Source organism: Bison bison, unplaced genomic scaffold (genome assembly GCF_000754665.1).
Source record: "Bison bison bison isolate TAMUID 2011002044 unplaced genomic scaffold, Bison_UMD1.0 scf7180017864183, whole genome shotgun sequence".
Classification (NCBI taxonomy): domain Eukaryota; kingdom Metazoa; phylum Chordata; class Mammalia; order Artiodactyla; family Bovidae; genus Bison; species Bison bison.
In genome coordinates this window covers 8,054,913-8,076,438 of record NW_011494755.1, presented here as the reverse complement: position 1 = coordinate 8,076,438, position 21,526 = coordinate 8,054,913, and the positions used below count along the sequence as shown (strand labels likewise).

The 21,526-nt window shown below is 38.8% G+C and overlaps 1 protein-coding gene across 1 annotated transcript in view; it reads left to right on the top strand.

The window, feature by feature from the left end:
• The window catches only part of LOC104991227 (chromosome unknown open reading frame, human C9orf84), an 80,837-nt gene that overhangs the window by 28,962 nt on the left and 30,349 nt on the right, over window positions 1–21,526 (top strand). Inside the window, exons 11-16 of the mRNA XM_010843625.1 lie at window positions 1,966–2,379; window positions 5,134–5,262; window positions 6,247–6,423; window positions 7,833–7,937; window positions 13,044–13,222; window positions 18,100–18,172. Coding sequence (XP_010841927.1) covers window positions 1,966–2,379; window positions 5,134–5,262; window positions 6,247–6,423; window positions 7,833–7,937; window positions 13,044–13,222; window positions 18,100–18,172 — 1,077 coding nt within the window. The remainder of the gene's footprint in view (window positions 1–1,965; window positions 2,380–5,133; window positions 5,263–6,246; window positions 6,424–7,832; window positions 7,938–13,043; window positions 13,223–18,099; window positions 18,173–21,526) is intronic.

Sequence of the window (21,526 nt, the reverse complement as noted above, 5' to 3'; positions counted from 1 at the left end):
TTCATTGGGAATATATCCTTCTGTCTCTTCATTTTGCCTATTTCACAGTTTTTATTTCTATGTGTGGGGTAGGTTGGTTATGTTTCCTAGTTTTGGAAAAGTGGTCTTTTGGAGCAGTTGTATATGTCCCGGCAGTGCACTCCCTTCTGGTCACTAGAGCTGTATGCGCTAGCTATATGCACTAGAGCTACTATGCACAGCCCTATGTGGGCTGTGTAGGCACTTCTGTTGTGGCAGGTTGACTAATGTGAGTGGTCTGATAGGTGTGGCTGATCCCTTGTCTAGTTGGTTGCCAAACCCTGTTCTTGTGTGGAGGCCACTGGCCACTAGTGGGTGGGGCTGGGTCACAAAGTGGCTGGCTGTGGAGCTGGGGACCCCAGGATTACTGTTGACTTACTCAGGGGTGGAACCAGGTCCCAGAATGGCTGGTTGCAAAGCTAGGAGTCCTGGATCTAGTGTCAGCCTGCTGGTAAGTGGAACTGGTTTTTGACAGGGCTAGCTGGAGGGTTTTGAGGCTGGGATTAGCCAAATAGTGGGTGGGTTTTATACCCTCAGGTGGCTGGCTTCGGAGCCCAAAGTGTCCCAGAGCTGATGTTAGCCTACTGATGGGCTGTGGTAGGGCTCAGATGATACAGGGCTCAGATGATCCAGATGCCCACCCACTGGCAGATGGAGCCAGGTCCTGGGGTCTCATAGCTGATACTGGCCTGCTGGTGGGCAAGGTTGAGGCCTAAGAGATCCTGGGCTGTTGTCCAGCCACTGCTGGGCAGGTATGGTTCCTTGGCCTTCTGGTGGGCAGGACCACATCCCAGGGTGGCTGGGGGCTTGGGGGTCCTTCTAGTAGGTGGTACTGTATCCCCACACAGCTAGCTCCTGGGCCTGAGGAATCTCAGTGCTAATGCCCAAAAGGCTGGTGGGTGGGGCCTGACCCAGTGCTAAAAAGCTAGAGGGAGGATTTCAAAATGGCACTTATCAGCACTAGAATCCTCATGGCAGAACAAGTGTCCAAAAGACAGCTACTGCTAACATCTGTGTCCCGAGGGTGAGCTCCAATTGCCCCTGCCTTCTTGGAAATCGCTCCAAGATCAGCTGGTAGGTCTGACTCAGGCTCCTTTCAAAGTATTGCCTCTGCCCTGGGTCTCAGGGTGAGTGAGATTTTGTGCGCCTCTTTTGAGAGTAGAGACTGTTTCCTACAGCTCTCCTGAAAGAAAGCCCTAGAAGCCTTCAATGTCAACTATTCTGGGGACTCGCCTTCCTGGTGCATGACCCCAACTATGGAAGCCAGAAGTGGGGCTCTGCAAATGAAATTCTGGTTCATCCCCTAAAAGGAATCTTGTACCTGTTAACAGTCACTCACATTCTGTGTCTTTATAGATTTGTCTATTCTGGATGTTCTGTAGAAATGGAATCATGAAATATGTGGTCTTTTGTGATTAACTTACTTCATTTAGCATGTTTTCAAGATATGTCCATGTTATAGCATGTGCATACCTTAATACAAAGTATTGATCAAGTATCTTGTCAAATTTTTAATTGGGGTTCTTTTAAAATGTTAAGTTATAAGAGTTCTTTATATATATTGGATATCGTCTTTTTTAAAGTGTATGTATTGCAAGTATTTTCTTCTGGTCTGTGGCTTGCTTGGTACATACTTTTTTGACTCTTACCTTAGAATAACTGTTAACTCTAGGGCTATGAGTAGCTGTAAGCCTATTGGCAACAGGCTGGAATTATTTCTTTGCCCAGTAACCTTAGCTTCAGTAATAGGAAAAGAGGTGCTGAATTTTTATCCTTTAAAAAATTATTTTATTCAGAGAAAACATTGATTTTAAAAGCAGTAAACAAAGTCCTCCTAAGGATCACATTATATTAATAAAAACCTAGAACTAAAGGTTATCTTAATACCCTAGTAAAACACCCATTTGGGCATGAAAATCATTGGATATTTTTATCTCCCATTTTCAGCATGGTTAGAACATGAAGATTGTTCCTCTCCTCTTACACTTATTAATGAGCAATCTACAAATGATCATTTATCACCTCCACAAAAGACTCCATCTCCAACTAAAGAAGTATCAGATTTGCATCTTTCTGATGAATATGTCTCTGTTGAAAGACCAAGAAAAGAAGAAAAACCAAAGAATGACCTAGAACTAGGTTATGGAATAATCCAAAATAAAGAAAATAAAGATCACTTGGAACTTGACAGCGCAGTACCATCTACTGAATCATCTTCCTCTTCAAAAATTGAAAAAGCATCTTTTAAACATGGTAAAAAATGGGAGAATAATTTGGACCTCTTGAGCGACTTTATTATGCTGCGAAATAAGTATCCGACTTGTACCTCAAAGACTGAAGTCACAGACGATGGAAAAGATGGTGGGTAACTTAGTAATAATTTGGTGTAAGTATGATAGTTTCAAGGACTAAACAGATAATTTATTATAGAAAGTAAAGAAATAAAGTTCTTCAGATAAAACATGTTATTCTTCAAAGAAAATATCATTGATTCATGACACATTATATAAAGAGATGGATATGAGATAAACAGGTATAAATGTAGATATGTATTTTCCAAAAAATTTAAAAGCACATTTGAACTTGTAAGAAAAGCCACTATTTGTAAAAACACTTTCTACAGCTTAGTCATACAGATTCTTAGTATTTCTAACTTTTGCTAATCTTTCTGCCATTCTTTTTTCTCTTTTAGCTCACAGTTCTACATCAATGTTTTAACTTATATTTTAATATGTACTTAAGAATCTTTCATCCACTTGATTGCTTATTACTCCTTTTAACTTTACCAAAGACTTTCTGTTTGACTTATAACTGTTTTACATTAATTGCTTATAAACATATCCAAGTAGTATATGTCATATCATTTCATTCCTGGTAAAAAAATTATCCTAGAATTCTAATACTCCAGAATATGTTTGACAGAGGTTACCCAAGTGAAACAAATACAAAACTACTTATGAGAGTTAGAGTATACATAGGTATAACTGTCCTATGTACTATTAATGTACACAAGGTCTTACCCCTAAATAAAGCGGAAGTAAAATATATACCAAAAATTAGTTTGAGGGTCCAGTGAGCTTGCTAACTAAACACCAGAATTGCGGAGAGCCCCAGACTATGCTGGACTGGGCCAAGATTCCCCATGATTGGGGAACTGCGTGGGATTCAAGACAGAAAAGCAGAAAAGAATGCTTGTTCCTTGTGTGCAGCATGATATGAAAGCCTTTTATAGATCTATTTAAAGTTACAGTACTTTGTCAGTCAGTGCATTTTCACAATGAAAAATTCAATGAAATTGCAGGAAAGTATTTAAAATCCCAGAATTTTATGACCCTTTATGTTGATATATATTCGCCCTAAAGTTTCTTTTTATGTAATAATTTGACCACCTATAACCTCCCTTGCTAGGAGACAACTCTATATGTAACAGATCTTTCTAACCAATTTGCACCATAATTCAGAGCATAATTTCTATACATTGAAAGAATGAGCAAAATAGAAAGAATTATCTTATGAATATAATACATAAATAGGAATTTTTATAAGATTTGTTGTTTTCAGGTTCATGAATGTTTTCAGTTTCTATTCATATTTGAGGCAAAAAAAAAAGAACTCAATCCAAAATTAGCACTGACATCCTTTTCTGGTTGTCATACTTGTGATGATATCTTGTAATAAGGGATGTTGGCAACAGAGAGAGGAAGCAATAAGAAAGGAGAAAAAGATAAAGAGAATGTTTTCTTGTTAACAAGTTAGCCATTAATCAAACACATAGAAGAACATTCATGTTAGGTGGGAATGCTGCACTCCTGATGCTTCCTCAGTTAGTTTTATGTTCCTGGCCTCCTTGTCCTTTAATGTGTTCTCCCCAGAGGACCTGGAATGAATTCTGTGTATTGTAAATTTGAAAAAGAGTAAGTTGGCATAAGCCTGCAGGAATGAGCTGCCCCACGAGTAGCAGGCCTTCTCGTCTGCTTCTCTGTGTCATGCATCTTTTCCAAGCAGGTCCACAGCCGTGCAGAACCCTGGCCCGTCCAGTATAATCTGGGGCAGGGAAGGTACTCTGCCGAATTCAGGTGTTTATTTAACAAGCTCACCTGACTCTCAGACCAAGCTTCTTTCTCCAACTTAGTTTCAATAACAGAGGTAATGTTTTGGTATGTGTTTTTATTTCTTATTTTACCAGGGCAGAGAAGAACATTAGAATTTATTAGGCCCCCTCAAAAACTCTAATAATGATTATTTAATCATTATTAATAATCAAGCTACTTACATTATTTATACTTGCAAATAATAACAATCTAGTTTAGGATATTTTACTCTATTTTTTTTTTCTACTGTGTATTTAAAGCTCATAGAAGAAAAGTAGAGTTACTGAACATTGTGTGCCAGGCACTAAATCACTTTTTAGAGAAAAATATGATACTGTCACTGACCTTGAGAAGCTTCCAGTATAATAGAGTGTACCAGACTTGCAGATAATTCAGTACAACGTTGTCAGTGCCAGGAGAGTATGCCGAGTGCTGAGGAAACAAAAAGGAGAGGCACTTTGCTGGCCTGGAAGTAGAGTGCGCAGTTACATAAGGCCTGTTATAGAAAATGCCTGAGAACTAAAAAGTAAGTACTAAGAAATGAGTTGAGTGTTGACTTAGCAACTGAACAACAACAAAGTAAGAAGTGATCTTATTAAGAAAGGATGGAGACAGGTAGGGTTTGGGGGCCTAGGAGAGGATTAGTAGCAGAGGAGGGATATGTGGACAGTCACAGAGAAATGAAGTAGAATGGAATGTGCCTCTTAGATGTCAGGAACTGTCCTTGATGTTTATAACACCTTATAACAATATTCGTAGTAGATATATTAATCCATATTTTACACATGAGAAAACTGAGGCCCCATCAGAATTGGGATTGAAACTCTGATTTGATGCCAAAGTTCTTTCCTTTATTACCATTCAGCTTCCTACCCAGCACCATGTTAAGGTCATTGACCAGGATAGTGGTTCAGTTTAATACTGATACATTTCAAAGAACTTTAACAGTTAAGATCGTATTACAAGAAAGCAGTTTAATCAACATTAAGTTGCCCTGAACAATGCAAATTAATGTTTTCATTAGAACTTCAAAACGAAGAAGAAGTTTCTTTGACTCTTCAAGAAGAAAGCCCTATTGTTTGTAATAATAAAACCCTAGAGAAAACAAATCAGGAAAGGAGAGCAGATAATGTCATCGAAATTCCAGCATCAGGTATATATTATGCTTTTTTAAATGCCCTCAAATTAAGTAAATTTGAAAGCTCATATATTAAAATGTTTCAAGATGGTAATGTGTTTCTAAAATTTAGGTGTCTGGAATATACCTTGTTTTCCATGTAATTTTCTTCACTTGTTTCAGATATTTCTTCATTCGAGTCTTACTTTCAAGTTATTTCCAAACTCAGAATGCCTTATGTACTGCCTCTGCCCTCCCTAACTTGCCCTACTCTTGTCCACTAAGTATTATTTCTTCTTTCATTTAACTTGCTGATTTCCTGCATTCATCAGAGAGGAGCAAACTGCAGCTCCTCAAACTGACTCTTCTGCCCAGTCTGGAAAAATAAACCATTAATGGTTGCTCTCTCTGTTCTCTTACCCACCATCAGGGTGGTTTTATTGATTCCTATACTGATTAAAATGATTTGTTCTGCTGTAAAGAAAACTTCTTTACACTGACTCCCAAAGAACAGCCTGCTTAAGAACATCATGCTCATTGTGAAAATCAATAAGGAAATAGATGCTAGTTCTTTAGTATCATTTCGTCTTTTAGTTAAATTTCATTTATGACCTTTATATGATAATACAAATCTTTAAATACTGATCTAGTGAAAACTAAAAATAATTTGTCACTGTTATAAATGTGTTCAGCTTAAGGTTATAAGCTAATAGTGGAGGGAAAATAAAAAATAGTATGTGATTCTCTTTATATGGCTCCTCATACCTTCCCTGCCAAATTAATTCAAATAACAAGATAGCCATAACATTATACTTATTCTACAGAGGTGTTTTGTTTTGTTGTTGCTAGTTTATTTAGAATAAACACCCTAAAATAAGCTGTTATACAATCTCATGATTTTTAACTCATGGGAATTTGGATGGAGTTCAGGTTTCCATGAAGTACCATGAATAATTGGTTTGTCAAAAAGAACATACCATCCTTACAAAAACACTACCTTTAATGTTTTCATTTTTGCAGATAGCCAGTGCCAAGCATATTGTCTCCTGGAAGCAGCAGCTTCTCCTATCTTAGAAAAACTTGTGTGCCTCTGTACTCTTCCTACTGCTAACTGGAAATTTGCCACTGTCATTTTTGACCAAACAAGGTTCCTCTTGAAAGAACAAGAAAAAATAATAAGTGATGCTATTCATCAAGGTGAGTGCAAATAAAAGTCACACAATTTAAAAGAATATGAATTTATGGATTATTAGAAAATGCAGAAATTAGTCACAGATGGAGGCATAACTATAGTCCAGCATATGGCACCCACAATCCAATGCTGGAAGATCAGCTAAGCAAGGATAAAAAGGTAAAAAAATACAAGTGTTCCCTGATTTTCATGTTTGCACTATGCCACTTTGATTTTACGAAAGACCTGCATATGTTTTCACTAACTGAAAGAAATCAAAGAGGATTTTCATTTTTATGAAAAACGGTATTTGCTTCTTTACTCCATTTCAGCTTATGAAAGTTTTCATAGGAATGCTCTGTTTTCAGATAGTGGGGGAAACTGGTATCTAGGATATACTACCCATAACTGTTCTTCTGTTCTTCCTGATTCTCAGTGATCACTGTTTATTTGCTTTGGTCTACATTGATTAGATCAGCAGTTTTCAAACTTTTTAGCAGAACTCTTTGTTCAATGAATATTTCATGGCATCCCATTATATAAAACAGAGAAAAGCAGAGTTTCTCTGATTAACTTGTGCCTAGACTCCTGTCTTCCTGGCCTCACTTTTGCATGCAGTCTATCCAAAATCCAATCTATCCAATCAATAAGGTCTGGAACTACATGGAACATATTCATTAGATAATTCACCTGTCCCTATGAGTACCTGTCTTGTTGGAATCATATCTTAAGACTAATATTCTCAGGTGTCTACCTCCAGGTCAAGGTGTTGCTTTGTGTTATGATCCCCCACCTTTATCTGAACGTGTCGTCGCTCAGTCGTGTCCGTCTCTTTGTGACCCTGTGGACTGTAGCCTACAAGGCTCCTCCATCCATGGGATTTTCCAGGCAAGAGTACTGGAGTGGGGTGCCATTTACGTCTCCAGGGGATCTTCCCGACCCAGGGATCGAGTCCAGGTCTCCTGCATTGCAGGCAGACGCTTTACCCTCTAAGCCACCAGGGAAGCCCCACCTTTATCTAAACCAGTTGGCAAATTATGAGTAGTTTAATTTTCTTCTTGTTTCACAACTGGGAATCACTGACCATTTTCCCACCAGGAGTAGAAATAATTGAACATTCTTTGGGAGCAACAAGAGTTTGAGCTCTAAGATTAGCTGTCTGGGTTGGAATACCAGCTCCATCATTTTTTCACAGATTGACCTTGGGCAGCTACTTAAATATGTTAAGACTGTTTTCTCATCCATAAAATGAAAATCATAATGAACTTGTCTAATAGGGTTATTGTTATAAGTTCAATGAAATAAACAGATTATATACAGCTTGGCACCTAATAAGCACACAATAATAAATAGCATTTATTATTATTAAGCATTCTGATATATAGTCTAGAATTCTAATGGATATCCTGTTTTAAATATGTTTTTGCTTACCTAGGTAAAAATGAGGAAAGAGAAATGACATTCAAGTATGCTGCTCTCTTACACCTTTTGGTAACAATTAGAGATGTCCTTTTAACCTGTAACTTGGACACAGCATTGGGTTGGTGTGAAAATTTTTTATTTCCTCTTTTCTTCTTATTAAAATGTTTACTTTTCTGAAAAATACACTTTGTAAGAAATTATGTAGCTTCTTTATTCTGCATTAAACATTATATACATCTTGACAAAATATAATGGATTATCTATTTAATTCTCTTTATGTTCTTTAAAAGAAATTTTCTTATAACAACTACCATCACCTAGAAAAATAGGTTTAGGATTCTCTATTCTAGGCCTGAATTATAGACTCTTAATAGATTTGATTGTGTAATTATTATCATACCCTTGCTTTTTAATGTAAGATGACACTTTGCCATATTCATTTTAGATCTTCATTGAATGTTTGTGACTTTGAATCTTTGCTAGATGAAATATAGCTAAATTATTAATACTAAGATCTTTTGCAATTATTTTCACTTGTGCATGTAAATTAGGATATGAATTACTTCAATATTAAAAATCAACCTATTTTGAATGTATTGAAAATTTTAAAGATTTTGGAAAAATTTTCTAAACTATTAAAATCCTTAAAGTATCTATCTAACTACATTACTGCTCTCTAGACCCCTTACTGCAAGCTGTTTGGACTTGTTTAGTAATGATGTATTTATAGGATAATGTTTTATAACTTAAGTTTCTACAATTCATTTGGCAGTGCAATGGTTGAGACTCTGTGCTTCAGCTGCAAGGGGGCACAGGTTCAATACCTAGTTGGGGGAGCTAGAATCCTACATGCACATGCCCTGCAGTATGGCCCTCTGTTCCCCCCCAAAAAACCATTATACATAACGTGAAAATAATTTTTCTCTGATCTGTAACCCAGACATTTTCTCTTATATATGACCCAGACAAATAGTATTCTTTAAACCAAGGTTTTGTTAAGTATTGGGCAGCAGCAAGTTATAATTGTACTCCCTCTACAATACTGGGAGTTATAATACTTGCCCAAATATTATATTAGTACAACAAACTGTGGAAAATTCTTAAAGAGATGGGAGTACCAGACCATCTTACCTGTCTTCTGAGAAACCTGTATGCGAGTCAAGAAACAGGGTGCTCAGGGCTGGTGCACTGGGATGACCCTGAGGGACGGGATGGGGAGGGAGGGGGGAGAGGGGTTCAGGATGGGGAACGCACGTACACCCGTGGCTGATTCATGTCAATGTATGGCAAATCACTACAATATTGTAACGTAATTAGCCTCCAATTAAAATTAATTAATTAATGTAAAAAAAGAGTTAGAGCCTTACATGGAACAACTGACAGGTTCAAAACTGAGAAAAGAGTACGACAAGGCTGTGTATTGTCACCCTGATTATTTAACTTTTATCCAGAGTACATCATGCAAATTGCTAGGCTGGATGAATCACAAGCTGGAGTCAAGATTGCTGGGAGAAATATCCACAACCTCAGATATGCAGATGATACCATTTTAATGGCAGAAAGTGAGCAGGAACTAAAGAACCTCTTGATGAGGGTAACAGAGGAGAGTGAAAAAGCTGGCTTGAAATTCAACATTAAAAAAACTAAGACCATGACAATGGGTCCCATCACTTCATAGGAAATAAAAGGGGAAAAAGTGGAAGCAGTGACAGATTTTACTTTCTTGGGTTCCAAAATCACTGCACATGGTGACTGCAGCCATGAAATTAAAAAGTGCTTGCTCCTTGGAAGGAAAGCTATGACAAACCTAAACAGCATATTAAAAAACAGAGACATCACTTTGCCAACAAAAGTCTGCATAGTCAAAGCTATGGTTTTTCTAGTAGTCATGTATGGATGTGAGAGTTGGTCCATAAAGAAGGTTGAGTGCTGAAGAAGCGATGTTTTTGAATTGCGGTGCTGGAGAAGACTCTTAAGAGTTCCTTGGACTGCAAGGAGATCAAACCAGTCAATCCTAAAGAAAATCAACCTTGAATGTTCATTGGAAGGACTGATACTGAAGCTGAAGCTCCAATACTTTAGCCAACTGATGCAAAGAGCTGACTCATTGGAAAAGACCCTAGTGCTGGGAAAGACTGAGGGCAGGAGGAGAAGGGAGAGGATGAGATGGTTAGATAACATCACTAAATCAATGGACATGAATTTGAGCAAACTTTGGAAGATAGTGGAGGACAGAGGAGCCTGGCATACTGCAGTCCATGGAGTTGCAAAGTCAGATGTAACTTAGTGACTGAACAACAATAACCTTTAGAAAGCCCAACATGACGCTCTCCCTTTCTTCTCCAAGTAAAGCATTTGAATGTTGATGCTGGGTCAAGTTGTCTTGTCTCTATTATCAGACAACGATAGCCCTAGTTTACAGGACCTGAAACTAATATAATGGCATAGTGTCACATGCTGTTCTGTTTAGTCTCCTGTCTTTGTTATACTTTTCAGCTTCCATAAAAGATTGTCAGTCTTACCAACAATGAGGCTAACTGTTAAAGCAAAATAGTAAGACAGAATATCAGAATCTAGAATATCTGGGCTCCCAGGGAGAGTACAGGGAAAGGCATGGCAACCCATTCCAGTATTCTTGCTTGGAGAATCCCCACAGACAGAGGAGCCTGGTGGGCTGCAGTCTATAGGGTAGCAAAGAGTCAGACACAACTGAAGCGACTTAGCATGCCAGCTCACAGGGAGAGTACAGTTGTGACTCACTCCTGCTCAGTACAGTTCAGTCGCTCAGTCGTGTCCGACTCTTTGCAACTCCATGAACTGCAGCATGCCAGGCCTCCCTGTCCATCACCAACACCCAGAGTTTACCCAAACCCATGACCATTGAGTTGGTGATGCCATCCAACCATCTCATCCTCTGTCGTCCCCTTCTCTTCCTGCCCTCAATCTTTCCCAGCATCAGGGTCTTTTCCAATGAGTCAGCTCTTTGCATGAGGTGGCCAAAGTATTTTAGTTTCAGCTTCAACATCAGTCCTTCCAATGAACCCCCAGGACCTATCTCCTTTAGGATGGACAGGTTGGATCTCCTTGCAGTCCAAGGGACTCTCAAGAGTCTTCTCCAACACCACAGTTCAAAAGCATCAATTCTTCGCTGCTCAGCTTTCTTTATAGTCCAACTCTCACATCCACACATGACTACTGGAAAAACCATAGCCTTGACTAGACGGACCTTTGTTGACAAAGTAATGTCTCTGCTTTTTAACATGCTATCTAGGTTGGTCGTAACTTTCCTTCCAAGGAGCAAGTGTCTTTTAATTTCATGGCTGCAGTCACCATCTGCAGTGATTTTGGAACCTGCTCAATACTTAGCAAAATCTTGAATTAGAGAAATAAGATTTATGGAGGGTTGATTAAAGTGTATTCACCTTTAAGTACTCTACATTTTGCCTTAAGATTATATGAGACCGTTGAGAGCTATATACTCTTGAATTTTTTTTTGTTACTCAAAGAAATGCATTTACTAAATCAAACTTTGGCATTACTATTTGGCTACCTTGAGGAATACTCATAAAAGTAAAATCTTTGTTGGAAAAATGTAACTTCTTAAACCCTAGCTACCAAGCCATGATGAATAACCTTGCTGGCTTGGATATTTTTAGTGGAAGGCTTTCTCACTCTTCTAAACCTCTCAAAATCAAAGAGCAAGTTAGGTTGACCTCCTTTCTTCTTCTGTGAATAGTGGCAGCAGAAGAAAGGTCCATATGGTCTGGCTGCCTACCCTGGACCCAGATTCTGTATGTTCCCTCAGCTTCCAGTTTGTGTGTCTCTCCCAAGCTAGCAAGGTAATGAGTTTTAGGGTTAAAGGTTTAAAGTTTCACTTCTGGGCTTTAACCCAGAAATAAATGTGGTATTGTGTAATGGGTACTGTAATAGAGATACATAGTAACAGCACAAAGGATGGTGGTGACTGTTACGCTTTCAAGGGGAACATTTTCTGTAAATGAGTAAGAGTTTGCCAAGTAAATAAAGTATGAAAAGGTATTGTTGGCAGAATTAAGAGCCCAGAAAAATGATTCAGTGAGTGTGTGACAAACAGTTCCATGTGGCTAAATTGAAGAGTACAAGGTGGAAAACCATGAGAGCTAAGCCACAAGAAATAAGAAAGAGCCAAATCATGAAAAGCCTTTTTAGCTACAAAAAAGACTTCAGTCACTATTCTGTAAATGATAGGGAACCACTGGAACAGGGAAGCGACTGGACTAAGTTTTTCTTTAAGGTTACATCTACTGGCAGTACGGAGAATCAGTGGGAAGCTTTGAGATTAGGAAGCAGAAAGAACATAAGTCAACCTCTAAATTGCCCATTATTCTAGCTGTATTAATATAAAATTAGAATTAATATGTACACAATATAAAAATGAGAACATGAGCATTATACTTTTTATTTATTATTATATTTATTGCCCAAATATTCACTGAATAGCTGATCTACATAAGTTACTCTGCCAGGTCTCTACTCCAGTAATTCACAAAATTCATTGTGTAGCAGAATTGCTAGAAGTCTTTAGACATAGGAACCCCTGAGACTCAATCTAGATTTCTTGAATATGAACTTTCAAGGATAGGTCTCAAGACTCTGTGTTTACAGTTGCTTTTAGAGAGTTTGAATTTAGGCACTGCTGTTTTAGCAGCTACATAAATTAATTATCATCTATAAATATGGATTATGAGAGCTTATAGACTAATGAGGTTGTTAAGCCATATACACAAATAACCAGAAATCAAGTGCAAAAGCTGTATCGATGCCATAACAAGAAACTCTCAGTGAAATGTATTACCACAGGACTTCTTGGCAAGTAAGTGTAGATTCTAGGGTTTAAGAAGAAGGCAGTAGCATTTAATAAGTTAAAAAGCAGAAAAGGATGGGGAATATTCAAAGAATTTGTAGAGTGTATCCAGTGATATTGGTATTACATAGCTTAAAAACAGACATTTGGTATGCATTTCTCAGCTTTGCTTAATTTTAAGGGGATCATTCCGACCCAGAGATTGAACCTGGGTCTCCTGCAATGTGTTCAGATTCTTTACCATCCAAGCCACCAGGGAAGCCCAGTAAAGGAAAATGTAACTGTCTCTGCTATGACCCTTACTTCCCTTTTAGATTTTTACCATGGAGTTTCTAAAAGAACAAAAAGACATGCTTTTTTTCCTACTTTTGTTTTTAACAGGATATTTGTCAAATGCAAAAGATATCTACAAAAGTGTTTTTGGTTCCTGTTTGTATGACATTTGGCGACAACTGGAGATAGTACAGTTTATAAGGGGGAAAAAGCCTGAAATCAACTATAAGATAAGAGAATTGCAATGCCAGATACTAAATTGGATGCAAAATGAACAGCAAATCAAGGTAAGTATTGAAATAAAGCAGATTACAACAATCAGCTCATATAAGAATTGTATGTAAGATAAAATTTTGCATTTAATTTGAAATTATGAAATAATGTAGTATATACAATTTGGTCCCTTGACAGTTTTCTCCCTAAGTAAGTTCGTCAGATAGAATCAAACCCAGAAAAAGGATCATTTGTGTCACTATTCATATGTCTTGAATTTAAAAAATACTTTCATTTTTATTATCCATAGCTTTCTATGGATTGATTAGTCCTTCACATCTCAAAAATTTTGTTTTCTGCTTGTAAGTTCATGAACATATACCTAACACAGACCCCTGATAATTAATTTTTAGATATTGAGCCATAATCTTCCATAATTCTTTTTTAAAGCACTTTGTTTATTTCTTGGATTATATTGGGAGTTTTTGCCCACTCTGTCTCAAGCATTGGACAAAAACTTTGCATAAATAAAGATTTAAGAAAAAATACCTTAAAAAATCTTTTCAAGCAGTAAAACATCTACATATGGCTGATTCATGTTGATATTTGACAGAAAACGCCAAAATTCTGTAAAGCAATCATCCTTCAATTAAAAAATAAATATTAAAAAAAAAAACTTTACACTAAATCTGAAAACAAATTTGGCCTTTTCCTTCATTTTCCTGTACATCACTACTGTATCTCTATATCCCCAAACCTGTGGTTATTGGATAGCATAACCAACTCAGTGGACATGAATTTGTGCAAACTGGGAGACAGTGAAGGACAGGGAAACTGGGAGTGTGGCAGTCCACGCAGTCACAAAGAGTCAGACACGACCTAGCCACTGAACAACAACCAGAAATTTAAAATTGGGAGTGATAGCATCATGGCAGGACAAGATGCTCTCTTTGTCTCTCCCCTTCAATCTACAACCAGGAAAACATCCACAACTCAACAACTGGGCCTCTGCCCAACACACCAGGACACTAAAGAGTTCCACACATCTGCACATCTAAGGTGGGCGCAATGGAACACATGGAAGGGGTAGAACTGGAGGATCAGCATAGGCAGTGCCTGCAATTTGGCCCCTGAACCATGGCAGCCGAGCCCACAGGCCCCGAAAAGCCTGCAGCAGCAAGGGAGGCACCGCACCTGACTCCAGCCTAGACTTGCGGTGGCACCCACAGCCTCAGATAACTGGGCAGCAGGGGCAGTGAGGCCTGTGGCCCTGTACCTCCAGCTAGCTGCAGAGCCACCCACAACTCTGACGCCCCATCCTCCACCTGCAGTGGGTGAGCCCAGAAACCTGCGAATATCAGACAAGGCAGAGGCGCACATGACCCCGGTTCCTCCTCCTGGTCTTCCCCCTCCTCCTGCAGTGGCAGAGCATGTGACTCAGGGGATACCAGAGAGACCACCATCCTAGTACCGCAGGCAGTGACAGCAGTAACACCAGAAACAGCAAGGCATCAACAACCCTAGAGGCACAAGCAGTGATAACAAACGCACTGGGTGACAGCTCTGACATAGACATTGCAGGGTCAGCTCAGTTCAGTCGCTCAGGTGTGTCCGACTCTTTGCAACCCCATGAATCGCATCACGCCAGACCTCCCTGTCCATCACCAACTCCTGGAGTTTACTCAAACTCATGTCCATCGAGTTGGTGATGCCATCCAGCCATCTCCTCCTGTCCCCAATGCCAACCAGCATCAGAGTCTTTCAATGAGTCAATTCTTCGCATGAGGTGGCCAAAGTATTGGAGTTTCAGCTTCAACATCAGTCCTTCCAAAGAACATCCAGGACTGATCTCCTTTAGAATGGACTGGTTGGATCTCCTTGCAGTCCAAGGGACTGTCAAGAGCCTTCTCCAACACCACAGTTCAAAAGCATCAATTCTTCGGCGCTCAGCTTTCTTCACAGTCCAACTCTCACATGCATACATGACCACTGGAAAAACCATAGCCTTGACTAGACAGAGCACAGTAATGTCTCTGCTTTAAAATTTTTATTTATTATTTTTTTACTTTACAATATTGTAATGGTTCTGCCACACATGAACATGAATCCACCATGGGCGTACACGTGTTCCCCATCCTGAACCCCCCTCCCACCTCCCTCCCGGTATCATCCCTCCGGGTCATCCCAGTGCACAATATGTCTAGCTTGGTCATAACTTTCCCTCTCTGCTGCTGCTGCTGCCAAGTTGCTTCAGTCGCTAAGGGAAACGAAAAAACTTGTGCTGTAGTGCCACCTGCTGGAAAATAAGAGAAAGACTTCTATATACAATAGAGAAATGACAGCCTCTTCAATAAGTGGAGCTAGAAAAACTGGACAGCTACATGTAAAAGAATGAAATTAGAACACTCCTAACACTGTATAGAGAATGAGATGGTTGGATTGCATCACCAACTCAATGGACATGAGTTTGAGTAAGCTCTGGGAATTGGTGATGGACAGGGAAGCCTGGCGTGCTGCAGTCCATGGGGTCGCAAAGAGTCAGACACGACTGAATGACTAAACTGAACTGAACTGAACACCATATACAAAAATAAACTGAAAATGGATTAAACACCTAAACGTAAGGCTGGAAACTATGAAAATCTTAGAGGAAAACATAGGCGGAACATTCTGACATAAATCACAGCAAGATCTTTTCTGAGCCACCTCCCAGAGTGATGAAAATAAAAACAAAAATAAATGGAATCTAATTAAACTTAGATGCTTTTACACACCTAAGGAAACTAAAAATAAAAAGAAATTCCACAGAATGGGAGAAAATATTTGCAAATGAAGTGACTGACAAGGGATTACTCTCCAAAATATATAAACAACTTATGCAGCTGAGTATTTTTTAAAAAAACAAACAATTATCTGAGAAGAAGAAGAAGAAGAAATACAGAAGGTAGCAGAGTGTTTATTTAAAAAAATAACAGCTGAGGACTTCCCAAACTTGGGGAAGGAACTGGGTATACAAGTCCATGAAGCCAAGAGAATACCTAATTACCTCAATGCAAAAGGATCTTCTCCAAGATACTGTCAAAAGTCAATGAAAAGGAATTTTAAATGCAGCAGTGAGAAAAGAATGGCAACCCACAAAGGAATCCCTATTAGCTATCAGCAGATTTCTTAGCAGAAACTCCACAGACCAGGAAGAAGTAGAATAACAGCCTCAAAATACTGAAAGATAAAAACTGGCCTCCAAGAATACTTTATCCAACAAATTTATCATTCAGATATAAAGGATAAATAAGGGCTTTCCCATAAGGGAGAAGGAAATGGCAACCTACTCCAATATTCTTGCCTGGAGAATCCTATGGACAGTGGAGCCTGGAGGGCTGCTGTCCATAGGGTCGCACAGAGTCGGATACGACTGAAGTGACGTAGCATGCACGAATGCATTGGAGAAGGAAATGGCAACCCACTCCAATATTCTTGCCTGGAGAATCCCAGGGACACAGGAGCCTGGTGGGCAGCCGTCTGTGGGGTTGCACAGAGTCGGACACGACTGAAGCGACTTAACAGCATACAAACAAAAGCTGAGGGATTTCATCAACACCTGGCCTGCCTTACAAGAAATATTGAAAGGACCTCTTCTATCAGAAACAAAAGGCAGAAGTACACAAAACTTTGAGTAAGGTGATAAACAGACAAACAATTAGAAAATTGCAACTGTATATCAGAATAGGTTTTTAAACACTTTATATAACATAATGGTTAAAAGGGAAAATATCAGAAAAAAACAATAGCTACTTCAATTTGGTAACAAACAGAATATAAAAAGGAATGAATTTGAGAAAACAAAAACAAAAGGGGAAGAAGAACAGTATCCATATAGGCAAATGAAGATAAGATGCTATCAGCAGAAAAAGTACTATGTAAAATAGTACCCATGACATATCTTACACAAACATCATGGTAATCACCAAGCATAAATCTAGAATGGAGACACAAAACATAAGGAAGAGGAAACTGAAAAAAACATTATAGAAAACCACCAAACCAAAATGAAACATGAAGAAACAATGGAAACATAAAACAACCAAAAACAAAAGCTAGAATGGCAGTACTAAGTCCCCATGTATCAGTAATCACGCTACGTGTAAATGGAGTGAGTTCACCAGTCTAAAGACACAAAGTGCTGGATGCATTTAAAAACAAGAGCAATTCAAACCTGTGTGGGTTAAATTTAGCACTTACAATATGGGCAGAGACTACTTATATAGTCATCTATATTAGAATTCTTGAAGAATGCTAAGAATGCCCTGCCCCCAAATGTTTTCCTCATTGACATTTTATCTTCAGTTCAGTTCAGTTCAGTTGCTCAGTCGTGTCCGACTCTTTGCGACCCCATGGACTGCAGCACGCCAGGCCTCCCTGTCCATCACCAACTCTTAGAGTTTACTCAAACTCATGTCCATTGAGTCGGTGATGCCATCCAACCATCTCATCCTCTGTCGTCCCCTTCTCCTTCCACCTTCAAACTTTCCCAGCATCACGGTCTTTTCAAATGAGTCAGTTCTTCACATCAGGTGGCCAAGTACTGGAGTTTCAGTTTCAGCATCAGTCCTTCCAATGAATACCCAGGACTGATCTCCTTTAGGATGGACTGGTTGGATCTCCTTGCCATCCAAGGGACCCTCAAGAGTCTTCTCCAACACCACAGTTCAAAAGCATCAATTCTTCGGCGCTCAGCTTTCTTTATAGTCCAACTCTCACATCCATTTGATCTTCCCAGAGTGTATTCCTTTGTGTTTAAGCAATGCTATCTTTTACAATGCAAATATTTACTTTGCCAACTTATTGTCATTAGTTTCATGTAACCAGTTGCTTGTTATTTTTGTCACTGTAGCAAAAGAATATTACAAAGCATAATCATTCAGATATATATGAAATTCTTATTTTTGATCAGGTGCTGGTTATAATAAGAATGGATTCAGATGGAGAAAAACATTTACTCATTAAAATCCTTAACAAAATAGAAGGTAGGGAGTTTTAAATTTTGCTTAATTTAATAACAAATGCTTGAACATATAAAAATGTATTGATCTAGCCAAGTTTTTAATTAAGATATTAGTAACATACTATAAAATTCATACTTTAAAATATATAGTTTGGTGGGATCTAATCAGTGTTTAAATCAATGTGGACTGTAAATCTGAAATGTAAATATACTATAATGTACTTATGTATATATTATGATTATTATTACCAGTTGATACCGTTTATTGTTAAAGTTACTAATAATACAGACTATTTACAAACCTATGAGTAGGTTTCATTAAGGCAGCTTTTACAAATGAAGAAACTAAAATTCATAAAGTTGATGTATCATGCCAAAATCACAAGTTAAGTGAAGGAATCAGGATTTGAACCTAAGTCTCTCTTGTTCCATGGGGTTCTCAAGGAAAGAATACTGAAGTGGTTTGCCATTCCCTTCTCCAGGAGGCCTGGCATGCTGCGATTCATGGGGTCGCAAAGAGTCGGACACGACTGAGCGACTGATCTGATCTGATCTGATCTGATCTCTCTTGCTCCAGGGTCATTTTTCAACTCTTCTACACCAACTACTGCCCCCTCTGTCAACCCTTTCCATCTTGTGCTGTGGAACCCATTGCTAAAATAGAAACTCTCCTCCTTCTTCACCTCCTTGTTTTAAGTGAAACTCAACTTTCCCTAGATGATAATGCTTCCCCTGTATGCCTTTCATATAGAAGCTGATAACTTTCTCTCTGTATGTATATAAGAATGAGAAGGCCATTTTGTGTTTTCCATTATCCTTTCCAAAACTTTATTCCTCATCCTTTGAGGCTATGCCATATTGCCGTGTCATTCTCTATTACCCCACAATCATCCATGAACAGTTTTGCACCTGGCTCATGGTACTCTCTTTATTCCTGCCTGGTCCTGCCATTGAACTAGATGTCTTTAATGTGAATGATTCATTCAACACCCTGACCTTATAGTTTCATTGGTCTTCATAACAAATATACTCATTCCTTGGCTTTGCTATCAAACTTTCGATAATGCAGAACTATCCTGCCTCTAACTTGAAACTCTCTGTCTATAGGTACCTCGGGCTCTTTCATGATCTTCAGCATTCTAAAGATGATAAACTTTCAACTCCTTTTTTCATTTCTTTCTTCTTCCATATTTGGTGATGGCCATCAGTTTAACCAGTCTTGTCCTTCTATTGTACCTTCCATTTAAACTTCAGCTCTGAATCAGTCAAGATTTCATCTCTCTATCCCTACACCCAAGATGTTGTGCATTATTGGAGAAAATCAAGTAGATTGGTACCACTACAAAATCAGGCTCCCTGAACTTATATGGGCTTTTAATACTTTTCAGTAATCTTTGTATATGTTCTTAGCTTCCATACCTACCATACTAATGGCTATACCATACAGCCCTACCATGCCACTCATCCCCTCATTTTGAGAAGGGAATTATGCCTTCTACTTGGATGCAATCTCAAAAACAACAGAATGATCTCTGTTCATTTCCAAGGCAAACCATTCAATATCAGAGTAATCCAAGTCTATGCCCCAACCAGTAAAACTGAAGAAGCTGAAGTTGAATGGTTCTATGAAGACCTACAAGACCTTTTAGAACTAACACCCAAAAAAGATGTCCTTTTCATTATAGGGGACTGGAATGCAAAAGTAGGAAGTCAAGAAACACCTGGAGTAACAGGCAAATTTGGCCTTGGAATACAGAATGAAGCAGGGCAAAGACTAATAGAGTTTTGCCAAGAAAACGCACTGGTCATAACAAATACCCTTTTCCAACAACACAAGAGAAGACTCTATACATGGACACCACCAGATGGTCAACACTGAAATCAGATTGATTATATTCTTTGCAGCCAAAGATGGAGAAGCTCTATACAGTCAACAAAAACAAGACCAGGAGCTGACTGTGGCTCAGATCATGAACTCCTTACTGCCAAATTCAGACTTAAATTGAAGAAAGTAGGGTAAACCACTAGACCATTCAGGTATGACCTGAATCAAATCCTTTATGATTATACAGTGGAAGTAAGAAATAGATTTAAGGGCCTAGATCTGATAGATAGAGTGCCTGATGAACTATGGAATGAGGTTCGTGACATTGTACAGGAGACAGGGATCAAGACCATCCCCATGGAAAAGAAATGCAAAAAAGCAAAATGGCTGTCTGGGGAGGCCTTACAAATAGCTGTGAAAAGAAGAGAAGCGAAAAGCAAAGGCGAAAAGGAAAGATATTAGCATCTGAATGCAGAGTTCCAAAGAATAGCAAGAAGAGATAAGAAAGCCTTCCTCAGCGATCAATGCAAAGAAATAGAGGAAAACAATAGAATGGGAAAGACTAGAGATCTCTTCAAGAAAATTAGAGATACCAAGGGAACATTTCATGCAAAGGTGGGCTCGATAAACGACAGAAATCGTATGGACCTAACAGAAGCAGAGGATATTAAGAAGAGATGGCAAGAATACACAGAAGAACTGTACAAAAAAGATCTTCACAACCCAGATAATCACGATGGTGTGATCACTGACCTAGAGCCAGACATCCTGGAATGTGAAGTCAAGTGGGCCTTAGAAAGCATTACTACAAACAAAGCTAGTGGAGGTGATGGAATTCCAGTTGAGCTACTTCAAAACCTGAAAGATGATGCTATGAAAGTGCTGCACTCAATATGCCAGCAAATTTGGAAAACTCAGCAGTGGCCACAGGACTGGAAAAGGTCAGTTTTCATTCCAATCCCAAAGAAAGGCAATGCCAAAGAATGCTCAAACTACCGCACAATTGCACTCATCTCACACGCTAGTAAAGTAATGCTCAAAATTCCCCCGCTACTAAAGTAATGCTCAAAATTCTCCAAGCCAAGCTTCAGCAATACGTGAACTGTAAACTTCCAGATGTTCAAGCTGGTTTTAGAAAAGGCAGAGGAACCAGAGATCAAATTGCCAACATCCGCTGGATCATCGAAAAAGCAAGAGAGTTCCAGAGAAACATCTATTTCTGCTTTATTGACTATGCCAAAGCCTTTGACTGTGTGGATCACAATAAACTGTGGACAATTCTGAAAGAGATGACCTGACCAGACCACCTGACCTGCTTCTTGAGAAACCTATATGCAGGTCAGGAAGCAACAGTTAGAACTGGACATGGAACAACAGACTGGTTCCAAATAAGAAAAGGAGTACGTCAAGGCTGTATATTGTCACCCTGCTTATTTAACTTATATGCAGAGTACATCATGAGAAATGCTGGACTGGAAGAAGCACAAGCTGGAATCAAGATTGCCGGGAGAAATATCAATAACCTCAGATATGCAGATGACACCACCCTTA